Source organism: Prenolepis imparis, unplaced genomic scaffold, assembly GCF_030444845.1.
Source record: "Prenolepis imparis isolate NDT839.2.m4 unplaced genomic scaffold, iyPreImpa1.0 SCAF_232, whole genome shotgun sequence".
Lineage (NCBI taxonomy): Eukaryota > Metazoa > Arthropoda > Insecta > Hymenoptera > Formicidae > Prenolepis > Prenolepis imparis.
The window spans coordinates 25,066-43,978 of NW_028141390.1; the positions used below are offsets into that span (position 1 = coordinate 25,066).

At 38.8% G+C, this 18,913-nt stretch overlaps 1 protein-coding gene across 1 annotated transcript; it reads right to left on the reverse strand.

Annotated features, from left to right (window-relative positions):
- Positions 1-5,059: 5,059 nt before the first annotated feature.
- On the reverse strand, positions 5,060-10,699 carry LOC145948081 (uncharacterized). Its single transcript, XM_083057839.1, has 6 exons — positions 10,675-10,699; positions 8,080-8,384; positions 7,589-7,804; positions 7,018-7,238; positions 5,439-5,615; positions 5,060-5,330 (listed from the first exon to the last, which is right to left on the reverse strand). The coding sequence occupies exons 1-6, from the start codon at positions 10,697-10,699 to the stop codon at positions 5,060-5,062; spliced, it is 1,215 nt and encodes a 404-aa protein (XP_082913965.1).
- Positions 10,700-18,913: the final 8,214 nt, after the last annotated feature.

An 18,913-nucleotide genomic window follows, 5' to 3' on the forward strand; every position in this document is an offset into this window, starting at 1 on the left:
GTTAATAGATTAGATTAGATTAGAAACGTTTATTGCTGCCCCACTTGAGGATTGCAAGGCGCTTTTTCACTTAAGGAGCGGTCCCAAACCTTTACACAAACTTTACTTCCACTTATAATCTATCCTTAACCTATGACTTAGCCTATACAATATACAAAAAACAAAACGCCACGCCACTCCGCCTTACTCTCGCCCTATCTCTTCGCACCATTTACCTCTCTTTCATCTCTCTCTTTACGCTCTAACTACCCCTCCACACACACTCTCACCCTCCCCCTCCTATCTTACGCAATCTTATTACTAGCTTACTCTAATGTTGGACCTCCGCTTCCGGCTACTTCCGCCTTCCCTCCTCCACTTTCTCTCTCTCACTCTCTCCCTCTCCCCCTCTCCCCTCACCGCCTTCCCCCTCTCGCTTCCTCCACACGTCCACACTACCGCATCGAAAAGCCATACTCTCCTCCCCCAATTACCCCCAAATCTCCTCTTTCCTATCCCCCATACTTGCCCCAATACTGCTGCCCCCCTCCTCATCCTCTCCCGCACCTGTCCATCCTGCCCCCCATTCCTTTGTACTACATATAGCCTAAATACTTGTACTCCTTTACCTCCTCCAACTTCTTTCTCTTCCAATACCAACTAGCTTTCTTCAGCCTCCCTCCCCCCTTCCTGCACCTCATCACCTTCGACTTGCTCTCATTCAACTTCAATCCCTTCCCCTCCAAATATCTACCTAATCTTTCCATCCTCTCCCAACCTCACTCCTCCCCATCTCCCTTTCCTCATCTCCTCCTCCAAGTCCGCCATCATCATATTAAACAGCAGCGGACTCAGAGGACACCCCTGCCTCACTCCCCTCCCTGTCCAGAACTTTTCTCCCCTCTCTTCCAGTATTCAATCCCTCACACCATTCTCTAATCCACCCTTCCCCCTTCCATATCCTATTACATAATTCCCACACCCTTCTAGCTCCTCTCCGCCATATTTCCACACTTCTCCTGGTATTCCATCCACTCCCACCGCCTTCCCATCTTTTATCCTTCCTATCGCCCTCCTAATTTCTCCCCTCTCTATCTGATCTTCCTGATCTTCCACCTTCTCCCTTATCCTCCTGCTTCCTCCCAACACCACTCTTGACTCCACCTCCCCTAATAAATCCCTAAAATAACTGTTCCATTCTTCCATCTCAATCCCTTCTCCCCCCCTCCTTTCCCCCTTCTCCTCTCTTTCCTAATTACCTCCCATACCTGTCCCTCCGTCCTCGCTTCCACTGCCCTCCTAGTCCATTCTTCATTCTCCTCCTCTTTCTTCTTCCTACATAATCCCTTGTACTCCTTCTTTCTTCTCTTATTCTTTTCCTCTCTAATTCCTTTCCCTCCCCCCCTTTTCTCTTCCATCTTTTCAACTCCTTTGCCACCTCCCCCTTATCTTTTCTGCACTCCTCATCAAACCACCCTCCCCTTTTTCTTCTCTCCTCCCTACTTTCCCCCCCATTTCCCTTACTTAGCACTTCCTGTATTTTTCTTTCCATCCTCCCCCACTCCACCTCTACCCCTCTCTCTTCTTGTTCATCTCCCTGCCTCTCCCCTATCACTCCTAACCTCTCCCTGAATTCCTTCTTCCCCTCTCCCGACCAGTTCCACCTCTTTCCTTACCACTACCGGCATGTGGTCCGAGTCAATCCTATCTCCTATCTCTACCCTCATAATTTCCTCCCTCACCTCCTCCTTCACAATCACATAATCAATGACTGATCTCCCATTCGGCCCCATGTACGTCCAGCTCCCCTCCTCATCTCCTGCTACCCCTCCATTCACAATTGCCCACCCTATCTCCTCTAATCTTCTCACTAACAATTTCCCTTCCCCATTCACCTTTGCATCCTTCGACCTTCTTTCCTTTCCCTCCTCTTCTCCCCCCCCTATCCTTACCCTTCCCCCCAATTCTCCTGTTCTAGCATTAAAATCCTCCCCTATTATCGTTCTAATCCCACCTCCCTCCTCCTCCGTCCACTCCCTCATCTCTCCTAATTTCTCTTCTAAATCCCCATTTACGTTCACATCCACCAATCTCCATCTCTCCCCCTTTTTCCTTATCATCACCTCCATCATTCCTGCCTTCTCCGCCCACCCTTTTCTTCTATTCCTAACCCTTTTCTTACCCCTACTACTATTCCCCCCATTGCCCTTCCTTTCCTATTTTTCTTCCTCGCATATTGCACCTCCCACTTAAATCCCACAGGTAACCTCCCTCTTATCTTCTCCCACCCTTTTTCATCTACCCATGTTTCTAACAAGAACATTACGTCCCTTTCCCTTATCTCCTCTCTTATTTCTTCCTGTCCTCTTATTCCCTCCTTAATCTCCTCTTTAATTTCTCTTCTTATCTCTCTCATCTCTCTGATTATTTCCTCCTTCCATTCCCTCTCCATCTCTCTTATGTTCTCCCCCATCCCTCCTGCCTCCTCTCTCCTTCCTGTCTCTGGCGATCTTATCACCTTTTTACTTTTCCTAAATAACCACTGTATGTCCCCTTTCTCCTCCATCTCTTTTCTCAATCCCATATCCTCTAATTCATCCCTTTTCCTTTTTAAAACCTCTTCCGGCGTCCCCGTGCTAGCCCTTCTCTCCCTCTTCTCAACATTCTTTATTCTTTGCACCTCATCCATTTCCCTTCTATACTTCTCTTACTCTATGTCTAGTGACTTTTCTCGCGCCACCTACCTTTTTCTCTTTCCCTATACCTACTACACCTGCTCCGATCTCTCTACACCTGTTCTCACCTATCTCCCTAATTGCTGACTCACTCCACCTGCACCACTTTACTCTCTTCTCACCGCTCTTTTCCCTTCTCTACCAACTCGCCTGCAATCCCCCGGCTTGCACTCACTCCAGATTCTCACTGACTCACTCTCTCTCACCTCTTCTCCTCCTCCTACCTCTAATAACCACTCAAAACACACTCTCTGACAGCACTCCAACCTTCTATCACGCAACCGGAAACGGAAGTCCGAATATTGTGTTAATATTTTAGCATAAAATAAATGCAAACTTCAAATAAACTTAAAATAAATTTTGTGTAAAATTAACATAGTTTTAATGTAAAAATTAACTAAAAAAATTGTTAATTTTACATTTTATCACCCCCACTTATATTATAAAGTAAAATTAACATTTTTTTCTGTAAATTTTAACAGATAAATCTTGTCACTAATAATACGGAACATATTTATTGTGTAAAATTAAAAATAGATATACATTGTGTTATTTTTACACTTTTTTTTAGTTGTTTTAATAATTTAACATTTGAGTCCAATTAACATAACAGCAATATGTTAAATTAACACATGAATGTGTTAAATATTTAACACAAAAGTTTTAACGGGGTCCGTTTTTAACAAGAAAACACAAATTTTCCAACTGTGTAATAGGGTTATAATAGGAGACGAAATACCTTGCAAATTACGTTAACGAAATGGCTTTTTAAATTGGACCTTTTTATCGCAATATACAATGACTTGCACAAGTTCACAAATGACTTTTGAATTGATGAATTTAATTTCATGTTTGCGTTGGCATAGGTATCAAGTTGCAATCCGTTACGACGACTCATCTATAATTCATTTCTCGGAATAATTTGCATTTTTTTAATTTTGTATAGAATTATCCGCAAGAAAGATTAAATGAAATTTGATTTTCTTATCAATTAAAATCATATTTTGCACGTTTATTTTAAAACTCACACAAATCAAGCTAATGCTCACAAATAATACTCATTATTCAATATCGAAATGGCGTTTTAATTACTGTAAGCGCAGATGAACGGCAGTAAAGAAATTGTTCTAAATCCCTCAGTGAAAAATAAGATAGAATATATTTGGCTCAAGATACAATATAATTTGGCAATGTCAACGGTATTAAATTCGAGCGAGGACTGTTCCTTCCGACAGTTAATCGGCTGTATTTATTTCTTTCGCTTAGACTTCTAGATAATTCTTGACTTTTCGGTTATTGCTTTGTCTTACGACCTCGTCAAGGTAATCGGAGATATTGTTTTTACTTGGCTGTCTCACGAAACAATCCGAGTCGACTTACACTGTTTTTGTTTGCGTCCATATTATAATGCCGAGTTTGTCTCGAGTAAATATAACGGTCGAGACAAGTACTTTTATTATCGATTCGCAATATCTAAGATAAATTATTCACGCGATACAATATTATAATTTAAAATAATTCCGATCCTACATTACTTTGTCGTATCTTTCAATTTTATAGATCTGATGCACAGCATGACAAATCATTATGTAACACGTAACGAATAATTTCACGATACATGCTACAATCGCATGATAACGTATTATCTTCTTCACTTCTTGGAAAATGTACATTCCTATATGATTATGTTTTCTTAAAATACAATTTATAAATATGTAAACAAACATGTGCAACAGATGAATGAAAATGTCTATATATTATTATTTATCAATTTATACACTTAATTATTAATGAAGAATTTTGATTAAAGTAGCCAATCTTTTCTAATCTTTCAATCCCGAAAATAAAAAAACAAGATAAAAATTATATTTTTGACAAAAGTTATAAAATAAACATTAAACTGAGTAAATGGCAATATGAGCCTAGGCGCTGTTAATAGGGCGCAATTTTTTAAAAAATTAAATGTATTATATAAGCATTCAAACGCACATCGTTTATTTAGATCCAAATTATCTTAATAAAATATTCGCGGACGTTTCGGATCCTTCTTAGGGCCATCTTCAGCGCAAAAAAAAATCTTAATACCGAGATTAACATAGAATTTGTAGATGAAGGATATTACAAGACACAACATAAGCAATTGATTATCGCAAAATAATTGTGTAAAATAAATGTAAAAAAAGATACAACACAAATATACAAATAAGCAAATGGCATTAAGACATGTGGTTTTGAAATAGAGAAGCTCTAAATAAGAAGTACTCGTGATATAGTAATTTACATGTTACTATGATCTAATCAGCGTGCAGAGTTAGAGAGTGTGCAAGACTACGTTAGTGCGTCTTTTATTGAAATTCGGTCCCGGAAAAGTGTGACAAACGCAGGCACAGAGATCCGCGTCGGTAATTGCTACCTCGGTGTCCTGGTGAGAGCAGGGTGTCTTTGCTCTTTGTCATCTGCGGCACGATGAGCAATGAGTTCGGTGGAGTCGGCGACACGGTAGAAGTTTGCGGTGAGGTAGCCAGTGTTAGATTGGGTAGCGATTGACCCAGACTCGAATACGATACTTGGACACTCAGCGTGTTCGGCGTCGGTGATTTACTCAATAACGAACGCCTGATTCGGACAATGAGTTTTAATAGAGATGTTATTACAGTCCATTTACTTTGCGATTCATCAATGTGAAATCGCGAAAGTTTGTTGACGTTTCAACATCGCGCTCACCTTATGTGCATGGATCTGTGATTATGCCCGGAACTCGATTCGCCACCTTCCTCCGACGACAACGAACTCGACGCTCGCGGTTGTTCGTTCGTCTCCACGCTGACGTTTCTGCTCGGATTATAACTGGGTAGAAAGCTGCTACTTCCCTGAGACGCGCCTTCCATCTCCATACTACCGCTAGAAATGATGGAACGCATTTTATAGGCATTTTAAATACAACAAGACTTCGAGATTTCTTTTTTTTTACTTTTCGAAACATACGAGGTGTGTTCAAAAAGTATCGCGAATTTTGTGTTTTTTCAAAAATTATTTATTTATTCATGAATATCTATTTTGTCCCCTTCAAAGTAATCCCCATGAGATATTATACACTTGTGCTAACGGTTTTTCCAATCTTCGAAGCACTTCAAAAAATCATTTTTTTTTATCTTGTTCAGCTCCTCCTTCGATGCCGTCTTTATCTCGTCAAGCGTAGCGTAACGTCGTCCTTTCATGGGCCTCTTCAGTTTAGGGAACAAGAAAAAGTCACAGGGGGCCAGATCTGGGGAATACGGTGGCTGCGGCATCATTAGTGTGTTGTTTTTGGCCAAAAAGTCGCGCACAAGCAACGATGTGTGAGCAGGGGCGTTATCGTGGTGCAAAAGCCAATTTTTGTTCTTCCACAAATCCGGGCGTTTCTGGCGGATTGCTTCGCGCAAATTGCGCATAACTTGCAGGTAATATTCCTTATTGACCGTTCTACCCTGTGACAAGAACTCATGATGCACCACGCCCCTGCAATCGAAGAAAACTGTAAGCAAAACTTTCACATTCGACCGAACTTGGCGCGCTTTTTTCGGTCTTGGTTCGTGCGGCAGCTTCCATTGAGATGATTGAGCTTTGGTTTCCACGTCATAACCATAAACCCACGATTCGCCACCAGTTATGACCCTCTGGAGCAAATTTGGGTCGTCGCGGACAGAGTCCAACATCTCATTAGCAATGTTCATGCGATGCTGTTTTTGGTCGCAATTGAGCAATTTTGGTACGAATTTCGCGGCGACCCGTCTCATGCCCAAATCATTGATAAAAATCGAATGGCACGAGCCAATCGATATGTCTAGGTCCTCAGCAACTTCTCTAACGGTGATTCGACGATTGGCCAATACCATTTTCTCCACTTCATTAATTTTTTCGTCTGTTGTTGAAGTGCTCGGGCGTCCGGCACGCTCTTCGTCGTTCACATCTTCTCGGCCTTCTGAGAACATTTTGTACCACCGATAAACGTTGCTTCGGTCCAAGGTAGCTTCTCCGTATGCCACAGTCAACATTCGGAATGCATCCGCGCACTTAATTTCGTTTTTCACACAAAATTTGATACAGGTTCTTTGATCCATTTTTTTGAATAGGTAAAAATCGAAGACGATCCAAAACACGTGCAAGCAAAGCAGCTGTCAACAATTAAGTGAACATTCAAAATGGCCGAGCTTGTCGGCATAAGTGAGAGACATGAGTACCAACATAACGCCACAAAAAAATTCGAATATACGTAACCCGCGAAAATTCAAAATTCGCGATACTTTTTGAACACACCTCGTACCTATGACTATGAGCGAGACTGCTAACATGTGAGGCTCTGCTACTGCCACGCGGAGTTCTTGGAAAGGTCCCCTCGCACTCTTCCGTTTCGAAATCGCCGTCGCCCAAAGTACTCGGTTGCCTGCTAACTGGTGCCAGATTCATTACTGGCTCGGCACCGAGCGACGGTGCTTTCATCAATACGAATTGTTGCTGAGCGTGTCTCAAGGATTCCATCCACGACTGAAAAAGCATGTGGTACTGTTAGTTTAAAACAACTTCCGCTCGTAAACTAGAAACCGCATTAGCTAAAATCATGAAGGTTTGCGGTTTCACCGACATCGACCAATTTTAACTTTAAATTTAATTAATTCAATCTTCTCTAGATTATTAAAAAATTGCATTATGTATATACATGTTGTTAGTTACAAAGAAAGATAAAAATTTAATTTCAACTATAATTATATCTAGTTAAGCGACATTAGTGAAGACCGTCGTTAATGAAGGTACACTACAAACGAATCTAAATCGAACGGAACAGTGAATCAACATTCCGCGAACTTTGTCGTAATTCGTGATGTTTGTCGAGTCACCTTGGCTAGTTTCGGGTCACCGGCGCTCAGGATTAAAGCGGCCGAAACTGTCCCGTACTCGTTAAGATAAACCAATCCTATACTGGACGGTTCTTTGACCTCGTGTATTCGTATGCGGTCGACAACATACGGTTGCCTAATGATCTTAAACATTTTTTTCGTTGTAGATTTGCAAATCAATAGCATGTCGGTCAATAATAGTACGTGCACTTCCATCTGTAAAGGATAATTAATAGACCGTAATTTCTTATTTCAACACAGTGAGAATTAAATAATTGCTATCTTTAAGATATAGAAAAAAATTAGCTATAGAAACTACTTCATAAAATAAGTCAAATTACAACAGAATTATTTTCAATTATTTCGCTTATTATTGACAATCATGGATATTCTCTTTTAATCTCATATACTTATATTTCTGAATATAGTTTTATTTTATTCATATAAAAGTAATTTTGATCTGACTAACAATAAATAACATTGTCGCATACTTTGCTGGTGGCGTCTCTGAGTTTCAAATCCCCCTCTCGAAGGAGGGTTCTCAGGCTGCCCTTCGGACACCCGGGCATCGGCGTCGTGGTAATGTCGAGATTGCTGTACAGTTTGATCAGTTTCTCCACCTCCTCATCGAGACCTTTAGATTCCACGACGTCGTAACTCTCTAGACGGGAGGCTGCGCTGTCCAGCTTAGGAGCCTCCTCGTTTTTCCTCAGGGCCGCGTTCACAGACGCCACGAAACCGTCGACGGACCAGTGATGCAAGATTTCACGCGCGACAGCCACTTCGCGACAGTCATCTTGCAGTGGAGGAGGTAGGTCGGCAGCGCAGAGCGCACCGAAAAGATGAGAACCCTTGTCCTTCGAACATTTGTAGAAGAGGACAGGTATATATCTTTTGTCCTTTATTTTCTTTTGATAGAATAGAGCTACGAATTTCGAGCGAATCCGGAATACTGGCGATAGCGAGTAGGCGATGCAACCCAATATGCAAAAAGAAAATATAAAATATAAAAAATATATTTAATATTATAAAATAATATTAATAAAATTAATATATTTTAAACATAAATTAAGTAACTTATATTTAAAATTTTAATTAAAAATAATTATTAATTAATAATAATTATAAGTATATTTTATATATAAAAATCCACTCTTGGCCAATATATACACCTTTCTATTAAAAAAGATTTTTTATCTTTAAAGAAATAATTGTAATAAAATAATATTTTAATTTATAAATATTGTTTAAGATTTTATTCTTTTTATTCCCTATTTATTTTGTACTAATGTACGACGTACATATTGTTGCTCAACGGAAACTGTGAGAAGGTGGTGGTTTCTTCCGTCAAAAAATTTAAAATATTGTATATTGGGAAATGTATTTCAATCATTATATTCGGCTTCCCGACGAGCCGTGTTTACCTTTTTTGCGCGTGTTGATCGTTTTACCGCGCGTCTCGTCTTGTCAAGCAGCTCTCCAATCAGCTGTTTGACACAATAAAATCTAGCGACAGGTTTTTGACATTTATGTCTTCGAAATTCGTCGAGTCAGCTGTAGACCGTTTTACTATAAACATCTCTCATTTTCGAGCAATTAGCTCTTGATCAGTATATATATTTCGCTTTAACAAATAGTATAAAGTAACGAAAAATATGTGTTGAATTAACGAAGCCCCGAAAAGCTCGTAAGCGAAGTTTTGCAGAAGCTTGGCTTACAGACGACCGATACAAATCTTGGGTATGTAAAGTATCATCTGATAGTAGTCTTTATTTTATTGCAGTGTTACGTCCTGTGGACTGCACGATTCTTTTCTCCTCCCCGATTTACGCAGATTCGCGTTCCGCGAACATATTAATTATAAGACCGAAATTAGTTATAAGAATTAAACGGAGAAAGACAGTGATTGTGAAACAACTCGATCGGTGAGATTACGAAACCTACACTTTGATCAATAAGTCATAGGTAATGTTGAAATATCACGATCGACACACGCTATCAGTAGACCAAAGATCGGAATTAGGAAAGAACTCTTCATACAAGGAAGCAATACGTTGCGCAAAGGGGATTAAACACCGAACGTATGACTATGAGTCACAAGAAAAGAAGACGCCCTTTGCCCTATAGGAAGGGCAGACGAATAGTATAAAAGCAGCGAATCTTCCAAGAATGCTCTCTATTAATTCCGCCTACGTCGTGGCAGTTACACACTTCTGGATCCTCGCATTAAACATATATTTTGTGACCGTCGGGGCTCAACAACCAGCTACCAGTCAACCTACACCTTCGCCCACACCACTCGAAGGAACCATCGATCCTGAAGATCAACCTATAGCTGCCAACCCGCTCACCAAATAATATACAGTGAGTACTTTCATTCTTCTACGATCACGGAAGTGAATAAATCCCCGGAATCGCGACTAAACTTAATAAGTAGTGGAAATCGCTGCCTCGTCGAGCATTGAAACGCGCTCTCCGATTGAAACGAGACGATCAAAAGCCAACGCGAATCCTCAACCGCCTCATAGCACATCAACGTTACACACACACTCATATATAATTGTTTATACATGTCCACAAATTCAAATGTCTAATTCTCCGAATATTATTAAGATTTTATTTTTTTTGAATAAATGATAATTATTTACATTACGCGAATTTAAAGTCTTATTTAAACCCCTGCGTTCCTTCATATATCCCCCGAGATCGCACAAGGTCCTATCCCGCGTAAAAGGGATTTAATTCCCTTACCGAAAAGGACCGACGAACGGACCCCTGAAATAAGCCAGGTAAAAGCGACTATCCAGTCGTTGACCTGCAAAAGGGCCAGACAGTCCGTTCGACCCGAAATCACTCCGATTTCGGGAAAACGCTGTTACGACCTTCGAGCGGCCTTTCCTTCGTGCAGGCCAGGACGTAACATACGTTTAATTGGGGGCTCGTCCGGGATTGAAATGTGCGATCTTTGGGAATAGGAATGAGTAAAGGGACTAGAAGCACAACGGACAAAGACGAAATAGATGAACTTTACAAGACCGCGTTAGAAACACCACACAGAACACACGTGAATCTAAATCAAAATTCACAGCATCTACGCCTCGACACGTACATTTTTTAGGAGATTCTAATTTAACCGAAATAAGTGAATTACCCGACGAATCCGACCAAGTCGAATTTATTGACTCAAAAAATCAGATTTTCAAAATTAATATCGATAATTCTAACGGCGAATCCGGAGGTCCACCAATAAACATGGCTAACGCTAATCCTTTCGCCACTTTAAAATACGCGGTCGAAGCCGTTCCCTTTTTTGACGGTAGTAACACCCCACTAAATTATTTTATTGAGGGATGCGAGGAAGCAAAATCTATGCTCCCTAAAGAGGCAGAGTGTCAATTCGCTAAAATTATAAGAACGCGAATAGTGGGGGAAGCGCGTCGTACTATACAAGATCAAGATTTTAATACCGTAGCTGCATTAACAACGTATTTGAAGAAAATTTACGGTCCCTCCAAAAATGTCTATCAATTACAAGGAGAATTAGGTTGCGTTTATCAGAAAAATAATGAAGATGTCGTCACTTACGCGAATCGGGTTAAACTTCTCGGAAAACAAATACTAGAGGCATATCGAAGCTCAGGGAACGCCATGCCTGAACAGGATATAAAAGCAACTATAGAAACAGATATGTGTAAATGCTTTATTAGAGGACTAAAACCCGAAATAGAACAAAGAATAGCACGAGACTTAAACGTACAGGAAACCGTGGCCGACGCGTTAAAAATAGAAAGAGAGCTTCAACAAATGACAGATTTACGACAAGGCGCTAAATCAAGTCAACATTCACCGCTACCTGTTAATCTATCTCGAGAAGTCTGCCAAATCTGTTATAAAGAAGGACATGCAGCAAGTAGTTGTCGAAAGCTCACTCAACTTTCACCACAAAATCAAAATCCTTTCGGAAACACAGGAACGGATATTTTAATCTGTCAAATTTGTAAAAAACGCGGGCATAGCGCAGATAAATGTCGGTTACGCGACCCACGATCTCGACAATCAATTAACGTAATTCAGGAAAAGGTCATTACTTGTCAATTATGCTCTAAGATTGGTCATAATGCAAAATCATGTCGACAGAATAACTTTAATCAACAAACAAATAAATCTTTAGTAATTTGCCAATGGTGCGATAAATCCGGTCACTCGGCTAATAATTGTTGGAAGAAACAAAATGAACGCAATACTAATATCGTGTGTCAAACTTGTAACAATTATGGCCATATCTCTAGAAATTGCCGCTCTAAAATCAATCCAATACCAACACATAAAGACAATTTATTCTGCCGATATTGCAAAGAACAGGGCCATCTTCTCGATACATGTCAATTACGAATTACGAGTAACAATCGCCGCAAAGAAAAAGAGCAAGGAAACTACAACGGACCCTCGACATCGGATGTAAAATCGGGGGCCGAGCGAACATCACACCCATCCGTGCAGCGGCAAGCCAAGTAAATAACTACGAACCCGAAATCAGGCCTGTAACTGTAAGCCTCGACAAACATAGTCGCGTGCCTACGGTACAGATTGAAATCGATAAAATTACCACTCAAATAACCTTTATGTTAGACACGGGATCCGGACCGAATATAATTAAAGAAAATTTTGTGCCCAAAAATACAAGTATTAATTATTCGAATATTTTAAAATTAAATGGCATAAACAATTATCCTGTCTATACCCTAGGAGAAATTACACTAACACTTTTTGAATTACCGGTATTATTTCACATCGTTGCCAACGATTTTCCGATTCCACAATCCGGAATATTAGGAAACGATTTCTTCAAACAAACTTTTTCAAAAATAGATTACGCTCAAGGACATTTAGATATTTCCGGAATTAATGTGCCCTTTTTCTCCCCGGAAACCATAATAGTATCTCCAAGATCAGAATCGCTATTTTTTGTGAGGATAGAGAACCCTGAGATTAAAATAGGATATATACCGAAATTAAAAATAGAACATGGAATTTTCCTAGGAGATACTATCGTAGAAACTATTTCTGGAAAAGCATATCTAAATGTCATAAGCACTCTAGATGAAGAAATAGAAGTTCGCGTACCGACACTTCGTTTAAAACCACTGAACGAACTATTTAACGACGATATCGAAATTATTGATAACAAGAAAGAAGGGTCAGATAACGACCAGACTAACGTTAACACAGACCATGAAGATAAAGATACGATGATATTTAGAGACAATGAGGATGAATTTTCAATAATGATTCAAGGAAAGAATAAAATTAAAAGTAAGAGAGGGAATAAAAATTATTTAAACGAAAATTATAATAATCCAAAAATCCTTGGAGAGGGAAGTTACCAAACCTCTCCTGAAAATCATGATAAATCAAAAATCCTTGGAGAGGGAAGTTACCAAACCTCTCCTGAAAATTATAATGATCCAGAAATCCTTGAAGAGGGAAGTTACCAAACCTCTTCTCAAAATTTTGATAATCCAAAAATTATTGGAGAAGAAAGTTATAAAAATCTCCCAAAAGAAAAAATTCCTAGAATTTCGAAGGAAAAATGTCAAACCTTGTCAGAAAATTCTAGCTCCGTCGATTCCGAAGAGGGAAGTTACCAAACCTCATTTCATAATTCGACACAACCTTTTTCCAAAAATTCAAAGGATCGTTTATCCCTTCCAAAACTTACATTTCCAAAAACTGGATTATCTGTTATAAATAATGAAAATGAATTAGAAACCTCTCAAGTTACAATGGAAAATCTTCTAAAAGAAGCTCAAGAATATAATAAAGATATTGAAAAAATAAATAATAAAACAGTCAAGAATAAAAAAGGACCGTCTCCAAAAATCTCAGCATCCTTATTTGACAAATCTCAAGAAATTATAAAAAATTTCCCACGAAAACGAAAATTAAATCATAAAGAAAAACACCAAATTAATGTAGAAAATATCGATCTACATAACTGCCTAGTAGTTTCCGAACAACCAAAGGAAACTCGATTTACTCAAATTATGGAATTACTGCGGTTAGAACATCTAAATAAAGAAGAACAAGAGAACGTATTAAAATTAATAACAAACAGTCAAGATCGATTTCATATTCCTGGAGAAAAACTGACCGCTACTCATGTTTTACAACATCAAATAACCACTATAGATGATCGACCGATTAACACTCGTCAGTATAGATTCCCGCCATTACACAAAGAAGAAATAAAGAAGCAGGTAGAAGAACTGTTAGAAGGAAGCATCGTAAAACCGTCTCAATCACCTTATAATACGCCCATATGGATCGTGCCAAAGAAAGGAGACTCGAAGGGAAACAAACGCTGGAGAATGGTTCTCGATTTTCGAGCGTTAAACGACAAAACTATCGGTGACGCTTATCCATTACCCAACATCGTAGATATATTGGATCAATTAGGAGGAGCACAGTACTTCTCAGTATGCGATCTAGCTTCCGGATTCCATCAAATAAAAATGGATCCTGCCGAGTCAGGTCATAAATGGATCAAAAATGGATCCGGCCGAGTACAGTCATAAAACAGCATTTACCACTCCTTTCGGTCATTATGAATTCGACCGAATGCCTTTCGGATTAAAAAATGCACCTGCTACCTTTCAACGATTAATGGACCTAGTATTGACTGGATTACAAGGCGAGGAATTATTTGTCTATATGGACGACATTGTTATTTATGCTACCTCTGTAGAAGAACATGAACGAAAATATAACGCATTAATAGAGCGACTTCGTAAAGCCAACTTAAAATTACAACCAGGCAAATGTGAATTTCTAAAAAATGAAGTAACATATTTAGGACACGTAATTAGCAAAGATGGAGTAAAACCTGAACAAAAAAAAATTAGAAGCAGTACAACAATTTCCGAGACCCAAAACACCGAAGAATATTAAACAATTTTTGGGACTTGCAGGTTATTATAGACGATTCATACCGAACTTTTCTAAATTTGCAAAACCACTTACTTCTTTACTGAAAAACGACACCCGCTTTGAATGAACAGCCGTACAAGAAGAATCATTCGAAATTTTAAAACAAAAATTATGTGAAGAACCTGTATTGCAATATCCTAACTTTTCGAAACCATTTATCTTAACCACAGACGCATCAGGAATAGCAATAGGAGGAATATTATCACAGGGAGAAATAAATAAAGACCGACCGATCGCGTACGCTTCTAGAACCCTCACCGATAACGAAATAAAATATGACACATACGAAAAGGAAGCTTTAGCTATAGTATATTGCGTCAAACATTTTCGACCGTATTTATATGGGAGAAAATTTACATTAGTCACCGATCATAAACCATTATTATGGTTTAAAAATGCTCAAGACGCAAACATGCGAATATTACGCTGGAGACTAAAATTAGCCGAATACGATTACGATGTCGTATATAAGGCAGGAATAACTAACGTAAATGCAGACGCATTATCAAGAAATCCAATAAATCTAGAAGAAATCGATTGTAAACTAATAAAAGAAAGAAAAACCTTAAATCCAAACAACCCCGCAGATGCAGAAATAATTTCAAAAATGTTAGAAGAATCAGATAGCGAAGAAGAAGAAGAGGAAGACGATTTTCATTTATATCTCTCAGATAACGAAGAACCCATACCTGAAGCTAATTTTGTCAAAAACAATAACGATTCTATACCTTTTACACTCGAAGAAATAAATGAACCGACCATAATACAAACTACAGAAAAAGTATTAATACACGATCCACCTAAACAAGACAGAATAGACAAGATACAGACAAGAAGCCAAACTGCAGGACAAGGTAATAAACAAAAAACCACTAAGGAAGAAGATAATATTGAACAAAACAAAGAAAAAAACGACACATCAGACAAGGACCTCGACACCGAAGAGGAAGAAGAAGACGAAGAAGACATTATAAATCAAAATCTAAAGGCAAGGAAAGCGAAACCCAGAATTATCGAAAATAAAATAATTAAAAGCAACATCATAGATTCTCGCGAATTATTATTCCTACGAAAAGATAACGTAGCATATTTTGTCGACACCCAAGGAAATCCTTTAGACTCAGGATCTCAGAAACTTTCCGAGCGAAACGAACTATCAAATTTAGGATCTCTTACCTTGGGCAAAGCCAAGGCCATAAAATACAAACACTACTATCATATCGCGCTACCTGTTAACGACGAACAACGAGTAGGCCCTACGGCAACTCTAGATCACATCTTAAAAACCTTGAAAGATTTAAATAACGTTATCAAAAATTTAAAATTAGAAACAATTAGCATTGCAAAAACCGATTTCATTAATAACGTTCCCTGGAACAATATCAAGGTACAACTACAATTGATATTTATTAACTCAACTACGAAAATAATTATTTGCAATGGACAAATTAAATATCTACCGAAGGATTTGCGTTCTGTCATAATCGACGAAATGCATTGCTCACCAACAGGAGGACACCGCGGAGTAACCAAAACATATAATAGAATTAAACACAATTATTATTGGGAAAATTTGAAATCAGACGTTCAAAAACACATACAACAATGTTTACAATGTCAACTGAAAAAACTCGTTCGAGTTAAAACAAAACAACCAATGATAATCACAGACACGCCTGGCACTTCGCTTGATAAAGTAGCTATGGATATCGTAGGCCCACTACCTAAGACCGAAAGAGGCAACGAATATATTAACATTACAAGATCAGCTAACAAAATATTGTATGGGGATACCGCTACCTGACCAAACCTCAGAAACCATTGCGGAAGCCTTTGTAGACCGTTTTATTTGCGTGCTCGGAGCGCCGAAAGCTATACTTACAGATCAAGGAAGAAATTTTATTAGCGATTTAATGAAGAAAATTGCCAAATTATTCAAAATACGAAAATTTCGCATAACAGCTTTTCATCCTCAATCAAACGGATCATTGGAGAGATCACATTACGCACTCAGCGAATACTTAAAACAATACGCAAACGAGCAAAAACAATGGGACAGATGGATCGGATTAGCTATGTTCAATTATAATACTAGCGTACATACACGAAGCCACAAAACACACTCCGTACGAACTAGTTTTCGGAAAAATAGCACGAGTTCCGTCAAATGAACTTCTTCCACCTGAAGATAAATTAGCAAATTATGAAGACTATTTAATAAATCTTGTCACACAACTTCACACGATTCAACGTAATGCGCGCGAAAACGTAGTAACAGCAAAAGTCAAATCAAAAAAATATTACGACAAAAAATTAAACCCTCAGACCTTTAAACCCGGAGATCAGGTATTCTTGTTAAAAGGACCGAAACCAGGTAAATTCGGAGACCAGTATACCGGACCTCATGAAATTTTAGAGATATTAAATAAAAATAATGTAAAGATCAAAATAAAGAAAAACAGCCGCATAGTACATCCTAATCGTTTACGAATATCGCACATCAAACCAATATCTAATAATAAACGTGGAAACGCGGCTTCATCAGAAGCATCGACAAGCCTATCTGGATGGTCCAAGTAGTACTAGGCGACTGGAGCAGGACAACCTGGTACCACGCGAATGATGTTTACATCCTAGAAGATAGATTCAAAGAATTGCCATGGCAGGCCATTATCTGCGGGTTAGCCTATACCAAGGCCCCCACCAACAAAACCACTTGGCCCAGGAGGACACGCCTTATGTCAACTCCTTCTAGAAAAATAACAAGGATGGATTAACATCATACATCCCTTGAGACAAGGAGCGGCACTCGTAAAACTACATATGAAAACCGACAGCGAATTCAACAGAGCATACAACGTTAGAGTACTTGTCAAACTAGGACATGCAGAGCTGCACACAAAAATCACAGCCGACGTTGAACCCGCCTTATAAATGAAAACATATATATATATATATATATATATATATATATATATATATAACCAACACGTATACACCAATATTTTAGTTTAATATTCTTCGTAATCGTGAACGTGGAATCATTTTCCATTCTATAGAAAAACTACCTGATCGTCAGTTCCAGTATAACAATGCCAATATATCATCAACTCCAATGGACTCCTGAAATAACAGAAGAAATACGGCAAAGACCCATCGACGGCGTGAGACCACAAGATCACCCTGAAACTTATTTAAAATTGATGGAAATCCGATGTGTCATACAAGCACGGGGGAACATCTATCAAAATACTGAAGACTACTCTAAAATCTGCCAAGAATGTTATAATAAAATATCAACCAAGGAGGAGTATATGACACTACCACCCCACAATCTAGTCCATAAGGACTCAGCAGACAACCAAACAAACTGCACTAAGTGCGAAATAATAATCGTACTAATAAAACCTGCAGAAGAATGTATCGAATGTATAGAAGAATTTCTATACGTTAACTACGAACACCTGGTAGACGGATGGGGCCAAGCTGTGTTTCCCAGAAGGAAAGAAGAACGGTAAAAGGAAACAACCATAAATCACTGACAACGATCAGTAAACCGCGTGTTATTTCAAAAATATTTCACACCTCCTATTTATCGATATGGACAAATAAAGGGAAAAAGATTCCACGCGCACGAAACGCGTCCTTACCAGTAATAAAATAAAATAAAAAAAATGTAAGAAAAGAACGAAAGAATAAGGAAGGGGTTTTGGTGGTCGCCTCTTTCTTTCCTCCTTTTAAAAAAAAGAGATACATGTTAACTAAAGGAAGCACAATTAACCAACGGGTTAAATGTGGTTCTTTCTACCGATATTCGTAAATCGCGGCAAGAAAATAATCGAAAATTTTTCATTTCTTTTTTGCAAATGTTGTGTTACACCCCCAACATTTGTCTAAGATGGGGGGGTGTTACGTCCTGTGGACTGCACGATTCTTTTCTCCTCCCCGATTTACGCAGATTCGCGTTCCGCGAACATATTAATTATAAGACCGAAATTAGTTATAAGAATTAAACGGAGAAAGACAGTGATTGTGAAACAACTCGATCGGTGAGATTACGAAACCTACACTTTGATCAATAAGTCATAGGTAATGTTGAAATATCACGATCGACACACGCTATCAGTAGACCAAAGATCGGAATTAGGAAAGAACTCTTCATACAAGGAAGCAATACGTTGCGCAAAGGGGATTAAACACCGAACGTATGACTATGAGTCACAAGAAAAGAAGACGCCCTTTGCCCTATAGGAAGGGCAGACGAATAGTATAAAAGCAGCGAATCTTCCAAGAACGCTCTCTATTAATTCCGCCTACGTCGTGGCAGTTACACACTTC

Excerpts from the sequence above, each read along its gene's own strand:
- LOC145948081 (XM_083057839.1), bottom strand. The coding sequence starts at position 10,699 with ATGTACGTGTCGAGGCGTAGATGCT. Across the intron at positions 8,385-10,674 it reads CGTGTCGAGGCGTAGATGCT|ATGACTGTCGCGAAGTGGCT; the intron begins GTGAATTTTGAT and ends CTCCACTGCAAG. Across the intron at positions 7,805-8,079 it reads TCAGAGACGCCACCAGCAAA|ATGGAAGTGCACGTACTATT; the intron begins GTATGCGACAAT and ends TATCCTTTACAG.